We start from the raw sequence: 18,835 nt of genomic DNA, 5'->3' as shown, positions 1-18,835 counted from the left end.
ATTGGTATGAGAGTTCCAACAGAACCCTAAAGTGATTATATAGAACACCAAGGCTTTTTAAGAGTTTCTAACTTAGCAAGCATGGTAATTTAAAAGGGAACGGATGAACTGCTAGAAGCGAGGAGCTTTCTGCTGAAGAATACAAATGTGTTCTCTGCTATTGCTTCTGCCTCTTTCTGGGGAAAAGCAAAACGCACACAGGAATGTGATGGAACTTTCCAGCTGGTGGTTTTGCATTATCAGGAAGGAAAGTGTTTGTGAAAATGAAAATTACTGATAATTAGTTGTGAATGCCTGTAAGGGAGAAAAATGGAGAACATTGCAGAATCTTCATTTATATCAAGGGCTGACCCTCATGGGTGGCAGTCTGAATTGGTACAACCTTTCAGAGGGGGTTTTAGCAAGGCGCTGACACTTTGACCCAGCAATTCCACTTCCAAGAATCTACTTTATAGTGATATTTGCACATGTACGCAAAGGTCCTTGTATGAGAATGTTCACCGTAGCATTGTTTGCAATGTTTGAAAAATGGAAATGAGCTCTGTCAATATGAAAATGTTTAAACAAACGATGGCATATCCATAATTTAGAAAAATTTGCTGCTAGTAAATGGGATGACATAGATCTATATATTTGACACAGAAAGATGTCCCCAGTATGTTAAGTGAAAAGGGCACATTGCAAAATACTATCTGTCATATGATTCCATTTAAACATGTTTTTAGTGTTGGGGCACCTGGGCAACTCAGTCGGTTAAGCATCTGACTTCAGCTCAGGTTATGATCTCAAGGTTTGTGAGTTTGGAGCCCCGCGTCAGGCCCTGTGCTGACAGCTCAGAGCCTGGAGCCTGCTTTGGATTCTGTGTGTGTCTCTCTCTGCCCCTCCCCCGCTCATGCTCGCGCACTCACTCTCTCCATTAGAAATAAAATAAACATTAAAAAAAATTTTTTTTAATGTTTTTAATGTTAACATGTATGTAGAAAAATATCTGGAGGAATATGTACCAGAGATTACCAGTGGCTGTTTCTGAGGGATGGTATACATGTTTTTGTAATGTTTACATTTTTATTTGCAAAGAACTGGGAGGGGGGAATACAAAACAAAATTGAATTATTTCCTGGAGGGAAGAACGAAAGAAACACAGCTGGTGGAGATTTATTCACTGTATTTGGGTGAAAGGTTTTAGTGTAATTCTGCAGTGAGTGTGTTTCAGATTCTGACAATCTGGGCAAGGGTGCTATTTAGTCCGAATGCTATTTAGTCGGGTGCTATTTAGTCCAAAATGGCGGTGCTCGCGCTGGGAGACTGAGACACACTGTGTCTCCCTTCCGCCGCCCTTATTCTGGTCTCTGGGTTGTACCTCTGGCTATTGCTGCTGCTCCTCAAAACCTTAGCTGACAGATTTCCCTTTTGCTTCTCTTGCCTCACAGGTCGGCCATTTTAGAAGGCACTAAAACATGGTGGTAAACAGCTTGGCCTTTGGAGTTCCAGAGCCTTGGGTTCAAATCCCAACTTCTCCACTCTCCTAACTTGTGACTTTGAGAAATTTGCTTCTCCTGTTAGGCTGTCTGTTTCCTCACGTGAAAAATGAGTTTAGAGAACCTGCCTACTGGGGTCTTTGGAATGATGAAAAGAGATAAGTATAGAAAGCACTTGGGAATTTATCTTGATGAGCCTGCAGTAATATTTGGAACTGTTAAATCACCATAATGAACACCTGAAACTAATGTAACACGGAATGTTAACTACACCAGAATTAAAATTTTTTAAAAAGAAAGTGCTTGGGAATGATAAATAAATGAACAAATATTACCTATAATTATTGTCATCATGGCCTATCAGTCTCTTTGTAAAACTTCCTTTCATCTATCTTCTGCCTGATAAAATCCTACCCATTCTTCAAGCCCCCGCTCAGATGCCATCACTGCAAAATCTCCTCTGGTCTCTCCCCACAGAGCCAGAACTGATCAACGCTCCCATATCAGAGGTCTCGCCAGATGCTGGGTGCCACAGCTTCATTACTGCATGTTACGAGTTCTGGATTTGCTTTGTCCCTCCCCTTTATAGACCCTGAGATCCTACAGAGTTTGAATTCACATAATTACTTTTCAAATTAAATTAATCTCATCCTTGCCTCTATCATCCGCCAGGCATCTTTAGTTCCCAGTGAAACTATGGTAACAACATCCTAACTGCTCTCCCTCCCCCTGCTTACCCTGTTCTAATCTAAACTAACATTCAGCCCTGGATTTTAGCTCCCCTTTTGCCACAGCCTATTGTGATCCTAAGCACATTGCTTTCTCTCTCTAACATGTTAGCTTTCTCATCTGTAATGTGGAGATAGTAACTTCCTGCCATCCGGTAGTAGAGGGGACTCCTTGAAAACTGCATGTGAAAGGCATCAACATTACCTGAGTTCACCTATTACCACTTATGCTTTTTGAAAGGCAATGTATGTCAGGGAAGAAGAAACAAGTATCTAAAAAGTCTATGTCCTGGAAGTTAAAGTACATCCTGAATGGCCCTGTGATTTTTATCAAGTTTCTCTAGTTATACATAAACAGATGAGCTCTCACCTGGGGTCCTATTTCCTCCAGAAATTGCATTTGATGTGCCCTCTGTGAGCCCAATCCCAGAGGCAAAGGGGCAAAGGCTCTTTATCACCCTTAGAATGAAATACAAACCTCAGAGAACATTGGTGCAGTCCTTACCATGCATGAACACTTTCATACCCATCACTGGATTTGAAAAGAGCTTTAAGGGAGAAAGAAAAAAAAAAATCACAGCTAAATCTTAACAGTGATCATCTCTGGATGGTGGAAATGGACATGATTTTAATTTTATGTGTGATTTCCTAAACCCTCAAAATCTTCAATTTTGGAGCTGGGTAGAGACGATGGTAATACAACATTGTGATGTACTGCCACTGAATTGCACATAAAGTGTACACTTTTACGTTAGTTGTGTGAATTTCACCTCATTAAAAATATTCTTCAATACACATGCATGATTTTATAGCCATTTATTGAAATGTGTTTGAGATGAGAACAAACACGGATTCTTAAGGCTCAAAAGCAGTTCAAATAGCTGACACTCTCCCGCACCCGTCTTTCCAAGTCACTTGCCTAGGCGGCTAGCCTGCAGCGCGCTCCTCCGACCACCAGGGGTCTCCGCGGAGCCCTCGCGTCCCCACCCGCGGAAGAGCGTCATCTCTTGCGCCTTTGAAGCGCGTGTGCTGCCGAGAGGCGTGGTTGGGTTTGGCAGGTCGGGCGGCCTGACGGCCGACCACCTGGACCGCCCCCCGGCTCTTCTCGGTCCTGGGCTGGGGCTGTCCTGTAGCCCCGAGCCCTCGCCTGTCCCTCCACTTCCCACCCCCGGCTGCAGTTTTCTGCTGCTTCCAACTCCCCACCCCGGTATCTGCCTCCCCCCCCCCCCCCCCGCCGCCCTCTCCGCCCTGCTGTGCCCCTCCAAGGGCCGTGTCTCTGAGCCCCGACCCCATGGCGCTTCAGGCGCTGCAGAGCTCGGGGGTGGCCTTCCGCAAGATCCTGTCTCACTTCCCCGAGGAGCTGAGCCTGGCTTTCGCCTACGGCTCCGGGGTGTACCGCCAGGTGGGGCCCAGTTCAGACCAGAAGGTGAGCCTGGCTCCGGGGCAGGCCCCACGTCGGGAATCGGCCTCATCTCACGAGGTGCCTTTTGCCTTGGATCCCTCCAGAGCCCTAGAGCTGCCTCTACTACGAGCACTCCACATATCAGCTAGCAAAGTGCAAACTGTGGGAAAGTGTTCCTGGTATAATGACATCATGAGCTGAATTTTGGAGGATAAGTAGGAGCCCACTTATCTCCGGTCTAGAACAGGAGATGCAGTTATGGGGAGGGGAAAGCTGATGCAGAGGCAAGATGGAAGGAAGGAAAGATTTGCCTGGTGCTGGTTCAGCGTACTCAGCCTTGGCAGAACATGGAGTTTTCCGAGAAACTTTAAAATGCTGATGCCTGGGTTCCACTTGCGGAGATTCTGATTTACTTGGTGTAGGCTCAGACCTGGGCTTCAGATATTTAAAAAAAATACCCTGCTGATTCTGATAACGCAGCCAAATTTGAGAGTCACATGTATCGCTGTGGGAAAAAATACAACATGAGCCTCTTGACTTCAGGAAGCTGAAGGGCCAGGGCAGACTCAGGGAAGTTATCAGCAAAAGTTAGTGAGTGACCAGTATATTTACCAATGCTCAGAACATTTAACAAGAGTCTATTTAGGACTAGGAGTTGTTACTCTTTAAAGTTGGCTGAGCGCAACAGGAATGAGGGTACGGTGTTCCTTGTGTTGCAGTCCCTCCCCCCCCCCCCCCCCCCACCCCGGTAAATAAAATGGAAAAAAGTTTGCTTTCCAGGTGGAGACCAGATTCAAGACCTTGCAGAGAAGTGGCAGGCAAATATTTTCATTTAAATGGGGCTGTTAATGACTCTCTCCGCTAAGGCTTTAGAGCTTTTGCTGAATTAACATAAAAGGAAATGGAGTCTAAATAGAGATGTTGTCTGGTGAACTGGATTTTTACTTGCGGCAGTTCATGCACAGCCTAACAATTCACTGTCTTCTTTAATAAACTAAGGAAAAAGAAGTGTGCAGATTGTGATAGGGCCCCTCTTGGATTTGGACACCTGGCTCTAATCTGTCCTTAGGTTAAAGTTTGTTCACTTCCTGGTGGAGCCACCTATGCTGTTGCTTGGGTTTCCTTTTTCCCAACTATACTGTATTTAAGTGATACTTTGCTTTAAATTGACAATATGTGAAAAATTATAGATTGTAGGAAATTCTATAGATTATTATAGGCTAGTTATTTTTTCTAACCTGTATTAAGATAATTATACATTTTTAAAAAACATGTCCACCCCAAATCTTCAGTTTCACCAGTGGTTTGTGGATTACATTTTGAAAAACTTAGAGCAGGCCTTAGCCTCCTGATTCAATAGCCACTTCTTCATTTTTGCATGAAGATTTTCCTTTGAGTAGACCTGGAATTTCCTCCAAGAACAGGCCCTTTCTTCCCTCTCCCTCACCCTCATTCCCTACAAGATAACAAGTCTTATAGATTCCAACAGGAAGTTTCAGATCAGTCCCTACCCTCAGTGCCTTACTTAGTATCTTTTTCATTTCTCACTGGGAATTTTGCAATTAACGGCCTGTGTGGTTTCCCGGCCTTTAGTCTGTCTACCTCCAGGGAGCTCTTCTGTAGGAAATTTTTTTAGCCTGGCAACCAGCCTCCGTCTCTGGTCTCATCACCACCCCCTGCTTGTGTTCTATTCCAGCCACATCAAACTCAATGCAGCATCAGGAACATGGCCAGCTCTCATATCTACAAGAATGCTTTCCTTTAACAGGACTCCCTTCCCTTCCCCATCCTTCTAATATTTCCACCAAGCCTGCTTAATTCTTGCACATTCTTCAGGACTCAGATTTATCAGAGTCTTGAAGAATATGATTTTATAGCAAGATTTCTGCTTCCTGTTCTGACCCCACTGTAAGTGAAATTAGTACATTTTGCATTCCTCTGTCAAGTTCATTTAATGATAATTAGTCTCTTCTCCCCAGTAGACTTTTTTTAATCTCTACCCCAGGATCTATCAGAGCTCCTTGTAGGTGCTCAGTGAGTGGTTGGTGAATGGCTAAGAATTAAAATAACTTATTTCCCTTTCTATAATATTTTACAGAGCTTTGTCATACTGTGTTGTTTGATCCGGAAGAAGAGTGGGACACATTTAGATGAAAGGCCAGGTGGCATAAGGTTCAGCACAAAGAATTTGTAACCAGACTGTGTCTGCCACTCAGTGGCCTTGTGTCCACAGGCATGGAAATAACTCTGTGCCTTGGTTTCTTTTTCTCTAAAATTAGGATGATAACAGTACCTATCTTGCAGGATTATTTTGAAGATACGATGAATTATGGTGCATATAATTCAAAGTATTTGGAAGAGTACATGTTGGGCAGGACAGTACTGCTGTTACTATGTGTATTGATGAAAACAAGCTCAAATTGGTACCAGAGACTTGCTTACATTTTTGCTGACAGCTTCAGGTCTTCTATTTTATTACTCATAATGGCGTAGAATGTTGGAGCTTTCCGCTCTATTTAGGTGCCTTTCTAGGAATCAAAACTAAAATCGTTCTCTTTTCTTCATTCCCAGAATGCCATGCTGGACTTTGTTTTCACAGTAGATGACCCTGTTGCATGGCATTCAAAGAACCTGAAAAAAAATTGGAATCATTACTCTTTCCTAAAAGTTTTGGGGCCCAAGATTATCACCACTGTACAGAATAACTATGGCGCTGGAGTCTACTATAATCCATTGATCATGTGTGATGGTAGGGTAAGTGACTTCGGACCTTTGTTGTAACTTGGGTGGTTATTAAATTAAATATTAGAATACCAGCTGAATATATATGTTCTTGCAATTAGGAACTGTTCGCATTCCTGCTGGGTAAAGGTGGTTGAGAGTAACTGTCTTTAAGTTTTGCCTTTGGCCAGTGGTTCTCAAATTTTAATGAGCATCAGACCCACTAGGGTGCCTCTTGGACACACAGATTGCAGTTCCCCATCTCCAGAGTTTCTGATTCAGTAGGTCTGGGGTAAGGTTTGAGAATTTGTATTTTTCTTTTCTTCTTTTCTTTTTTTAAAAAAATTTTTAATGTTTATTTTTGAGAGAGGGAGTAGGAGAGGGGCAGAGAGAGAGGGAGACAGAGAATCTGAAGCAGGCTCCAGGCTCTGAGCCATCAGTACAGAGCCCAATGCGGGGCTCCAACTCATGAACCGCAAGATCATGACCTGAGCCAAAGTCGGAGTCTTAACCGACTGAGCCACCCAGGTGTCCCTGTATTTTTTCTATTGAGATATAGTTATATAGCATTGTGTTAGTTTTAGGTGTACAATGTAATAATTTGATATGTGTGTGTATTGCAGGATGATTACCACAATAAATTTGGCTAACATTCATCACCACACATAGTTATTTTTTTTTCTTATGATAAGAACTTTTAAGATTACTGTCTTAATAACGAGGATTTGCATTTCAAACAAACTTCCAAATGATGCTGATGCTGCTGGTCTGGGAAACACTTTGAGAACCGCTAGTTTGGTCAGTGGGAGGAATAGGCAGGCCCATTAAGGATGAGCGTGAAGATTAGTCTTATCTATATGGAGGGACAGATACTCCCAGGAAGAAGTTGGAAGTGAAGAGGGTAATTGGGAGAATGTGGTGCCACATGATAGGAACCTCCTGGTGCCAGCAAGTGGGTGGAATTTGAGGATGCAGATAAGATGCACAGATCCCAGCAGAGTGTTGTCCGACAGCAGGAACCCTGCCAAAGCGTCTTTCACATGAAGGGGGCCAGTCTCTAAGAGAGCTCCCAAGACCTGGGCAGGACCGCAGCCTGAGAGGACCAGTGGGGGACTATGTCACATCCCTCCCAGAGATTAGCTGGGCTACTGTTGACATACAGGTTCCACCAGCTATGCCAGTTCTGCTTCATGCTGCTGATTGCTTAGATCAATCCTGCTTTGATGTGCCCATAAATCATTCCTGAGGATCTCCTTGAAGTGCAGATTATGACTCACTTGGTCTGGAATGGAGCCTGAGATTCTGCATTTTTTGACAAGCTCCCAAGTGATGCTGATGCTGCTGGTCAATGGATCACACTTTGAAGGGCAGGAGGTTGGAGTATTGACCTGAGAAGGATTTTTTTTTTTTTCCAACGTTTATTTATTTTTGGGACCGAGAGAGACAAAGCATGAACGGGGGAGGGGCAGAGAGAGAGGGAGACACAGAATCGGAAACAGGCTCCAGGCTCTGAGCCATCAGCCCAGAGCCCGACGCGGGGCTCGAACTCACGGACCGCGAGATCGTGACCTGGCTGAAGTCGGATGCTTAACCGACTGCGCCACCCAGGCGCCCCAACCTGAGAAGGATTTTGAAGACCTGTCTGATCTTGGCGGGAATGGGCACTATGATTGGTGATGTCTGCATAGCCTCTGGGCTAGATGTATACTTTTCTGGTTGAGGTCTAATCCTGCTCCGCCTGCATTTTGCAGTTGAAAAGATGAAGGTTCAGAGAGTGAACGTGGCTTTCATAAGGTCATGCGACTCGTTAGTGACAGTTAGTGACTTTCAGGTCAGTGGTGTTTCCATCACCTCCATTACCTGCAGCTGTTACATGCCTGCAGCAAGAAGGGCTTTTTCTGCAGTATTGCAGCCAGATCGGAGGGGAGATTGTTGCTCGGTGCAGCTTTTCACGTCTGCTTCAGTCATGCCAAACGCATAGCTTTGTTCTTTCTCCATAATTAGTATTATGCTGAGCCTATCTCTAATTAGTGGTTTCAAACAATATTACAAGCTCCAGTAACCAAATGTTGGGGCATAATTATATGCCAAAGAGACTGTACTTTTTAATTGAAATTCTTTAGCTACTTTTTAGATATTCGTAGCCTGAGAAGGCTGTTTGGATACTGAAGTTTAGCAAAGTGAGTCTGAAGTTATTCATTGAAGCAAATGGGATTTTGTAACCTGGAACAACTACATTTAGGGTTTGTACAAATTGCTTTTGAAATGAGCTTGGCCATAATTCCATGTGTTTAGCTCTGATAAAGAGGTTTGATTTTTGGCGATGTGGCTTTGTAATTACAAAAGTGTTTGAAATACTCAGTAGCAAAAGGGAAGTTCACCATGTAAAGGAATTTGGTGAAAACTTCTAAAGAAAATGTCTTGTATTCTGTGATGAAATGAATGTTGGAAGCCCAGACTGAAACTCAGGGACCTAGTTTTTACACCGCTACCATGGTTATGCCATTTATTAGGTTTCTTATTTCTCAGATGAGAACCATGAACTATATCTTGGCTTCTCACACTGTCTGTGGTACAGACTCAGTTTTTATTTCCAATCCAGGGAGGACCAATATGTACTGGACAGCACCTAAGAGCCGTTGTGCCTTTAACATCACAAGAACCTGAGTAAAGATAGTGGTCACTTCACCCCACATCACTGAGGGGACAGATCAGTCTTGGAAACTAATCCTTTGTGACAGACTTTGTGTTTTCACAAGGTAGATTTTAAATGGCTTTGGAAATCTAGGTGCTACTCTGCTCAGAAATTTATTACCTTAGGTTTTGCATTTGCAAAAGCAATAGTATGGTATTTTGCCCTCCTTGATGCCCATTTCTCTTCTTTTCCAGCTTATCAAATATGGGGTCATTAGCACTAGTATTTTGATTGAAGATCTCCTCAACTGGAATAATTTATACGTTGCTGGACGACTCCAGAAACCGGTGAGCAAGTGTTTTATTGGCTGCCACAGTTAAGGATGTCTCTCCTCTCTGAACCTAACCCTGCTTTCGTCTTTGTGATTGCATTGAGGTGGAACTCCAAGAAACAAAAATGCATTTCAGATTCCTTTAGGTCCTTATAGAATTCAGTGCCAAACAATATCCGGATATTACCCACACTACCCCTGCCCGCTCTCTAAAGATAGTCCAGTTGTCTGAATGGATCAGCCTCAGAGTCAGTACCTATAGATGGCAGTACCTTTGGATGGCAGAAGAGGTGCTCAGTGCCTCAATGGAGCCTCTATCAGCATGACCCAGATCACCATTTCGGAATGTAAGTGCCACAGGGCAGTTTTTGTCCACTGACGTATCCCATCAGTTCCTGGGACAATGCCTGGCACACAGTAAGCGTTCAGCAACCATTTGTTGAATAAAGGAATAAGCCAGGTAGGCATTCAGAGGGGAGTAGATTCTGATCCACTTTCGTACTCTCCTCAGGCCAGTGGTGAGATCCTGCGATAAGTCCTTCCCTCATTTGGGATTCTACTAGAGGAGGCTATGGGGGGAAGGCTTCCCCCTGGGCATAGGAAAAAAGTGGAAAGGACTTGAACTTTTGACATGTATTTACATATTACATTTCTTCTTTTTTGCTGATATATAGCCTATTTTCCATGAAGGAGTCTTTTCATAGTTTAAGAACTGTGTGACATAGTCACAGTTGCTAATGTCACAGCAAGGAACGGTTTTTGTGCTGTTAGAGAGTCTCAGGCCCCACAACAGGGTACATGGATTGTTCTCAAATGTTTCCCATAAGAGGGACTATGCTGCTCCCTTTTTTGTCATTTACGGCAAAAATTAAAGATTTATACAACCTTAGCTCACTTGGTTGTGCCATAAAAATCTCTCTTGATATACATGGGCAGTCACAATTCTCTTGCCTTGCTTCTGGGCTTAGAATTTAATAGTGCAGCTCATTAGAACATCCAGAACCACTTGATCGGGGCAATAGTTACATGGGTAAGTCTATATATGAAAATTTGTCAAGCTGTTCCCTTTAAACTTGTGCACTTCATTGGGGCGCCTGGGTGGCGCAGTCGGTTAAGCGTCCGACTTCAGCCAGGTCACGATCTCACGGTCCGTGAGTTCGAGCCCCGCGTCGGGCTCTGGGCTGATGGCTCAGAGCCTGGAGCCTGTTTCCGATTCTGTGTCTCCCTCTCTCTCTGCCCCTCCCCCGTTCATGCTCTGTCTCTCTCTGTCCCCAAAATAAATAAACGTTGGAAAAAAAAAAAAAAAATTTAAACTTGTGCACTTCACTAAAAACATTTAAGTCCAGAAGCAATAGGCTTACTAAAATAACTTCATATTTATGTAGATGAATTTCTCATTTCTAAGCTGCATAATTAATAAAGACAATCTAGTAAAGCTGGATAATCAGTAAAATAATTGAACAAATAGATGTAATTGAAAATTTGTGTATGTTAATTTTCTTTCCATTTTTTCTTTTTTAATTTACAAAATGTGTAGCCTGATTGAAGAGTAATGCAAGTGGAATTAGGAGCCTTGGGTCTTATTCATTCATGCCACTTATTAGCTGTTTATGTGAACTTGGGAAACTTGTTTGATCTTTTCGAACCTCAGGTAATTTTTCTAGGATAAATACAGTGCTTGTCCTTCCTGCCTCACGAAGGCAGTGACGAGTAGAAGCAGAACGGAAATTCTGGAAAGAACATGGGTATTTTAGACTCAGATCTAGGGCTTGGATCCCAGCTCTGACACTCCCCAGCTATGTGACCCTGCACCAATGACTTAATTTCCCTGAGCCTTGGGACATCCTCATCTGTGTATGAGGCTGACAGACACCAACCTTAAAAGGGATTTGAGAAATGCCTAAATCTAAAATGCCTGGCACTGGGCCCCTGGGTGGCTCAGTTGGTTAAGTGTCCAACTTCGGCTCAGGTCATGGTCTTGCAGTTCGTGAGTTTGAGCCGCACTTCGGGCTCTGTGCTAACAGCTCAGAGCCTGGAGCCTGCTTTGGATTCTGTGGCTCCCTCTCTCTCTGCCCCTCCTCCACTTGCACTCTATCTCTCTCTCTTTCAAAAATAAATAAACATTTGTAAAAAAAAAAAAAAAAAAAAAGAAAATGTCTGGCACTTAATAGATACTCAGGAAATGATCTTTACTTTCTCTTTGTCCTTGCCTATCTCAGTTATTTTGAGATAAAGTGAGATACTGAATGTGAAAATGTTGTATTATGCTCTGTACTATGATTTGTGCTTACAATATTTCCATTTTTTTTTAAATAAGCTTTAGAAAATGAAACACCGTGAAATCTCAGAATTTAAGCCCTGAAATGACCTCAGATTTCATTTAAATGTCACATATCCTGGTAAAATAAAACCACCAACTCAAGACAAGTAGTAGCTGCTACACCCATCTTGATAAAAATTGCATTTCTCATCTAACTTGAAAAAGAAAATGTTATCAAGAATGATGACTATTCTTCAGGCTTATTAAGTTTCTAACTCAAGAAAACTAGGCTATCTTAAGAATCACTTGAAAATAACACATGGTAAAAAATAAAATCAAAAATTATAAATGGGCAAATTAACTTTCACCCATTAGCAGCTTCCCTATCACCTAGAAATCACTGCTAACCAGAGAATTCGGTGATAACTATCTTTAAACCAATGATTTTTGCCACTAGGTGGCAGCAAATAGTAATGAAACTTGAACAAATCTGATAAAAAGAGGGTTGATAGCATTGTGGACAAAAAAAAAATAATTGAAGATCTTAGAATTGTGAGAATATGAGTGAGAATTCTTTGCTTTTATGTATTTTCAAAGAAGTATTTATGTTAAATGATATTGTCTAAAGCTCTAAAATTGTCTTCCATATTGCAAATAGAATTTCTCAGTTCATGTCTTTAAAAGGAATATACAGAGGGTATGTGGGAATTCACTGTACTTTCCAGTCAGTTTTGCTATAACTCTAAAACTGCGATAAAAAATAAATTTTATTAATAATAATAAAAAATGAAATATAGGAGTGCCTGGATGGCTGAGTCAGTTGAGTGAATGGCTCTTGATTTCTCCTCAGGTCATGATCCCAGAGCTGTGGGACTGAGCCCAACAAGTTCTGTGTTGAGCGTGGAGCCTGCTTAAGATTCTCTCTCTCTCTCTCTCTCTCTCTCTCTTCTCTCTCTCTCTCTCTCCCCCTCCCTCCCTCCCTCTCTCCCTCTCTCTCTCTCCCCCTCTCCCCCTCTCTCTCTCTCCTCCTCTCCCCCCCCCTCCCTCTGTCCCTCTCCCCCACTTGTGTGCGTTCTCTCTCTAAAAATATATATATAAAAGAAATAAATATAAAATATAAAAAGATGGACATTTCTGGAAAAAATTGAGTGTAAATTAAATTCCTATTATACTTTACCATTAACTTACCTTGTAATTGAGGAGATGAAGTATTTTTATTTCTAGGGCAGCTTTAAGTTTCCGAGTCATTTCCCAAGTCATATTTCTATGAAATATGAAATTTAAAGTATTTAACAGAATCTTGTGGCCAATCCTTTTTTAGGTCAAAAGAACTCTAAAGTAAAATTAAGTCATTCCCCTAATTTATTTAACCTAAGTCTGGGTTTTTGTATATCTATGTTTAGATAATTTGGCTTGAATTTTTAAGACATTCACATTGACATACAATGTCAATATTTTGCTAGTAATAGAGCTTTTTTATAACAAATTATTGACATATAATTCATATATCATACAGTTCATCCACTTAAAGTGTTCAATTCAGTGGTTTTTAGTATATTCACAGTGCAATTATTACCATATTGTAAATTTATTGATTTGCTTTTTGCAGATAGAAAATTCCCAGTGGTATTAAAGATCCCTGAAAGAGAGTTGGAAAACCTGACTTACTGGTTTGGGCTCTGCCCAGTTGTGAGCAAATGTTTGCGTCCCTAGCCTTTGAAATGCAAAATTTGAGCCATTAATATACTTATTCAGACAACTAAGTTTTTTCTCTGTGGTTGCTAAAGGAATAAAAAAAATAATAACACCACATTGCTGACCCTGGAAAAGCCCGCAGTCCAACAGGCATATAATAAGGTTTCAACTAGCTCGAATGTTCAGTGTTTCTTCTTAGTCCTCAAGCAGTAACCATTTAGAAAAATTAGTCTTTCTGGTCATTTGGAATGGGAAACTTCTGTGAGAAGTGTCATTTGGTTGAGTGTTTGAACACTAGGTAGGGCTGTGTTCCTTGTGAACTGTAACTTCACTTTTTGCAATTCAAGGACTGTCTCCCTGTGACCGTATTATAGAGGAAACCACATGTGACTCTCTTTTTTTTCTGTTTTGAAAGGTACTCACAAATCTCTCCGAGTTGGGCTTTTGAAAGTCCCTTCAAGCATTGCCCCTTCCTCTTCCCAGTAAAGATTTTTCTCCTTGGCAGTAGTGCTAATGCTATCTGTGTGGTTCAGGTCGGGGCATTCCCAGTAAGATACAAACAGCTATTCACAAATCTGAGGACTTTCTTTTTTTCCCAGGCCTCTCTGGCAGCGTCCCAAGAGTTCGCTGGCTTTTCACTCTGAACCACAAATAACAGTGCTGCTGAGACAAGTTCCTAGGTCACCTTACACTGGAGAGCCAGATCAGCACAGTAGCAGAGTCTTCTGAATTGACATTTTTCCTTTGAGTAAGGATGCTTTTATTTTTACTCTCTTAACCTTAAATAGCAAACAGACTGCTTTTCTACAACCTAAGTAGAACAGCTTTCTTAGAGAACAAGTGTATTGCTTTGAATAGGAACGTTTTCCCCAAAGTTACTCTTTGCATCTGTGATTGGTTAGCATCTCAGAATAACCTCTGTTTTTATTTTCTGTAAAAGCCACCAAAAAGAGAGAGGATGAAGAATTATTGAGCAGGACCTGATGAATGAGGATGACAAATAGGGTTTTGGAAGTAAACCTGTGTCACAGGGTTGTAGAAAGAGCTCTGGATAAATCAGGGACCTACGTCCTCTCTTGGGGTGCTTCTCAAGGGGGAGTCTTTTAACCCTCCGGGCCTCAGTCTCCCCATTAGTAAGATAAGGAGGTTCCCCTTCTAGATCCATGATTCTATATGGAATACAAAGTTTGTGAAAGTTATTCAAGGAATAAATATAGGTGTTATTATAGCACCCTAACATAGCTTTTAATCATCTTTTCAAGATAAATTAACCAGCACCAAAAAAAAAAAAAAAAAAAAAAAGTTAGCCAGAACAGATCCCTAACTAAATGCATGAGAATAATTCAAAATATTTAGAGCAGGATTTGCCAAGTATAAGGGTGTTACCCTGATTTTTGCCATCGACTCATTATGCAACCTTGGGCAAGTCAGGCTACTGGACTGCACCTTCGTTTTACTTTCTGCAGATGATTGCAATAATGCTAAACTCACCCAAGTGCTGAAAGGCTTAATTAAGGGCTATTAAGTGCTGTAATTACAAGGGAGGAGTTGGTAGTAGTGAATAAAGTGGCTTACCTACCATTTGAGACGTTTGGATGTTATAAATATGCCCTTAGAAAAAAAGTAGGGACAAAAGGTGAAAGATAGAAGTGAGGTTCTTAAGTTTATAAAATAGTTATGTTTCATAATGCTGTTTTTTACAATTAAAAAAAGAAACTCTATTTTGAGACAGACATCTCTCCTTTATCCTTGCTGTCCAATAAAACTTCAGTTTCTCATAGTGTATGTCTTTTATGTGCCATCTTAATTTTTCTCAGAAATCATCTTCCTTTGACAAATAAAAGGCAGCTTAAGCGCTGTTCTCTAGAATGGGAGAAGATTTGGTGACAGCGCCACATTGTGTACGGGAAGTGAATCCATTTCGCTTGTGTGAGAGTCTTTATTAGGGACTTCTAGACCCCTTCCTTGTTTAGAAAATCAGTCAGAAGCAGCCTGATGGTTTATGGATCATGCTGGGAGTGTAAATTGGCACAGCCACTCCGAAGAGCAACTTGGCATTTCTGCTTCTAAGTATGTACTTGAGAGCAGTGGTTCTCAAAATGTGGTTCCTGGACCAGCAGCATTAACATTACTGGGGACTTGTTAGAAATGTACATTTTCAGGCCTGACCCAGGCCCACTGAATCAGAAACTCTGGGGGTGGACCTAATAATATGCATTTTCACAAGCTCTCCCAAGAGATTCTGGTGCTTATTAAAGGTGACAACCCCTCGCCCAGAGAAGCTCTTGAATCACGCCGTAAGAAAGACCCAGAAGGAAGCTACGGGTCCATATGCAGTATCTCATGATCTAACCAACAACCTTATCAATTTGGTTCTGTTATTAACCCCATTTTACTGATAAGGGATTATGGCCATAGTCACAGAGCTAGTAAGAGGTGGAGCTGGGTCTTGAACACATTTTCTTTCTTTCCCCCCCCCCCCCCATATTCCATTTATTTATTTATTTATTTATTTATTTATTTATTTATTTTTAAAAAGCTGGCCAACCAATATCATCAGTTCCCATACTTTTTAATGTTTTCACACCTGTGAGTACCCCAAACCTGGGCATCCCTGTCCTAGATACCATCCCCAGCCCCCTGCCATCATAGCCTTGTTGAACACATTTTCTTGACTTTACAGTGCAGTCTTCAAAACAGAGAATCTCAGAACAGACTGGACCAATGTCCAAGTTTAATGGACTTGGTGGAAGTCAAAGAGAGCAGCTTCTGGTGGGTGTATTCAGAAGAAAAATCCTTTTTGTTGACCAAGTCACTCACTAGTACATGAGATAGTTTGCATTTATCATTTCATTCGATCTTTGAAACAATTCTTTGCTGCGTATTTATCCTCATGTTGTAGATGAGGACTTAAGTTCAGAGAAGTTAAATAATTTGCCCAAATTCACACAGCTAGTAAATCCCTAGACCTGAACCCATACCTATCCCCAAAGCCATCTGCTTCTACTGTAGCTAATTTTCTTTCCTTTTTCCTTAGTGAAGTTCAAAATAAAGCATGAAGTGCTTAGGTTATATATGGATAAGAACAAAGGTGAATTCTTTTTTTTTTTTTTTTTCAACGTTTATTTTATTTTTGGGACAGAGAGAGACAGAGCATGAACGGGGGAGGGGCAGAGAGAGAGAGGGAGACACAGAATCGGAAACAGGCTCCAGGCTCTGAGCCATCAGCCCAGAGCCCGACGCTGGGCTCGAACTCACGGACCGTGAGATCGTGACCTGGCTGAAGTCGGACACTTAACCGACTGCGCCACCCAGGCGCCCCACAAAGGTGAATTCTAAATAAAGGAGTTAAATGCCTTTCTCTACCATGAAATTAAGTAAAGAAGACTGAGACTATAAAATTGTAAAATACAAAATTTCCCAAAGGACATTCATTCCTTTTATACTGACTTCTTTTTCAAAACCCATGGAGAGTTTATTCATTTGAGAGAAATTTTTCTTTCTTTTCTTTCTTGTATCTGATATCTTTGGTTTAGCATCAAATGCAAGCCTCTGGGATTGCTTATTAGAATAGCAATTATTTTGTGTTGGCTGGCCTAATCTTCTAAGATCTTTTGGACTAAGGGTTTGGGACAGCTCCAGTGCATGTGTAAACCCGTAGCTTGAGCAATACTCTACTCCTGCAATTTTTCTTCTGAATGTTCTGCTTTTTTGCAGGTGAAAATCATAGCAATGAATGAGAATGTTGCTCTTAGGTCAGCCCTTGATAAAAATCTGAAGAGTGCTGTGACCACGGCTTTCCTCATGCTACCCGAAAGCTTTTCTGAAGAGGACCTCTTTATAGAGATTGCTGGACTGTCTTATTCAGGTTAGTAGATCTGGTGCTCACGTTTTCTGCAAGGAGATTTGTTGTGCAGACCAACATTCCACTCCTCACGCTACACGGGAGGCATGGCACCCTTCGTCCTGGATCCCATCACTTCCTGTGCACGTTCCTGCAGGAACCCCATGATTTGCCTCCAAGGTCTCTCCTTCCCACATCTGTATATAGATCACCCCAGGGTAATCTTGCTGTTGTTGTTGTTACTGTTCATTTTCATTTTGAAACAATTTCAAACTGACAGAAGAGTTTCAATAATGATATAAAAAACTCCCATACACCCTTTCCCCAGATTTGCCAATTTTAATGTTTCACCACATTTGTGTTGTCATTCTCTTTGTACCAGTGGTTTTCTGACTCTAGTGTGCATCAGAATCCCCTGGAGGGCTTGTAAAAACAGACTCCTGGGCCTACCCACACACAGCTGCTTTGGTAGGTCTGGGGGATGGAACCTAAGAATTTGTATTTCTGGAAAGTGGATGATGCCATTGCACCTCTATGGATCCCACTCGGAAAACCACTGCTCTCTCTGTATCTGCAAATACTGTATTACGGTTTTTTTTTTTTAACTGTTTGAGAGTAGTTCATTCATATCCTGTCCCCATCAGGCCAAATGCTTCAGTATATGTTTCCCAAGAACAAGGATGTTCTCTTACGTAACCACAGTACAGTTACCAAATTCAGGAAGTTTATCACCAATACAGTACTTTTATCAAATTGAGGATCCATAGTCCATATGTTATTGCTGGTCACAGTGATGTCCTTTTTAGTGTTTTTTCCCCCCTCAAGTACATGATCCAGTCAAGGATCACATTTATTAAGATGTCCTCTCTCTTTTATCTTTTAATCTGAAATACTTCCTTAGCCTTTTTTTGTCTTTCATGATATTCACATTTTGAAGTCTCAGACCAGTGATGTTTGTGCCCTGACAAGCAGAGTTTTCTCTCTTCTAAGCAATCCATGGGGAGACATTTGAAGATCATGAATATATTCTGCTTCCTGTCAAACTTTCCTTCCTAGATTAAGCATTCAGTGATGATTCTTGCTTGAACCAGTCTTTACTATGATGGTTACAAAGTGGTGACTTTCCAGCTCCACCTCTCCTTGCACATAAAGGAAAAGCTTTCCCTTCTTCCCCATTCATTACTTTCTTTATCAATCTTAACTTCCTTTCCCTTTCTCCTTAAACCAGTTGTGTTCCTCAGATATGTCAAGGGCCCCTTTCAGAGGGGAAGGGGAAAGCTGAGAAAATAAAGCCCCTGGCCCCTAGCCCCTGACCTGGCCACAACCTGAGGGAGTCCCCCTTCCTGTTTATTGTAGTAAGGATCCATGTAAAACTTCATTTACAAAAGAGTGGTCTGCTACTTTTAAAATAGTTTGAAAACCACTGTCTTAAATAAATGTCTTCTTTCCCAGCTTTTAAGTGTGAGTCAAGGAACTATGCTCAAAACACTGCAAAAGCAGTTTACTCATTTTCTGAATCCCTGTACAGATAAGATTTCATGGAAATCTAATGCTGAAAGAGACCACTAAGGCCTGTTCTTCAGTCTTTTTTTTTTCCCCGAAAGGCAGCTTGCAGGACTACAGCTGCAGTTGCAATACTGGGGAGAAAGGAAGTGACAAAACCTCCGTCTTGGTCACTTCCAGCTCCACGTGGCAGCAGCCCTGCCTTTCGGCAGAAAGTGGAGGAGCAAAGGCGGCTAAG

At 41.7% G+C, this 18,835-nt stretch overlaps 1 protein-coding gene across 7 annotated transcripts in view; it reads left to right on the top strand.

Moving 5' to 3' along the window:
- The first annotated feature begins 3,223 nt into the window (after positions 1–3,223).
- TAMM41 (TAM41 mitochondrial translocator assembly and maintenance homolog) overlaps positions 3,224–18,835 on the top strand; it is a 50,800-nt gene continuing 35,188 nt past the window's right edge. For 3 of the 7 annotated variants that reach the window (XR_006716040.1, XM_045493825.1, XM_045493822.1), the window contains exons 1-4: positions 3,234–3,686; positions 6,180–6,362; positions 9,219–9,311; positions 16,968–17,118. Coding sequence is in view for 6 of the 7 variants with exons in the window: in XM_045493825.1 (XP_045349781.1) it covers positions 3,498–3,686; positions 6,180–6,362; positions 9,219–9,311; positions 16,968–17,118 (616 nt within the window). In the remaining variant the exon portion in view is untranslated. Of the gene's footprint in view, positions 3,687–6,179; positions 6,363–9,218; positions 9,312–13,911; positions 13,999–16,287; positions 16,342–16,967; positions 17,119–18,835 lie in introns of those variants that run through there. The other 4 variants (XM_045493824.1, XM_045493826.1, XM_045493827.1 and 1 more) reach the window with 4 other exon arrangements.

This window comes from Leopardus geoffroyi, chromosome A2 (genome assembly GCF_018350155.1).
Source record: "Leopardus geoffroyi isolate Oge1 chromosome A2, O.geoffroyi_Oge1_pat1.0, whole genome shotgun sequence".
In the NCBI taxonomy this organism is placed as follows: Eukaryota; Metazoa; Chordata; class Mammalia; order Carnivora; family Felidae; genus Leopardus; species Leopardus geoffroyi.
The sequence above is the reverse complement of the archived record's forward strand: the minus strand, read 5'-3'. Positions and strand labels throughout refer to the sequence as shown.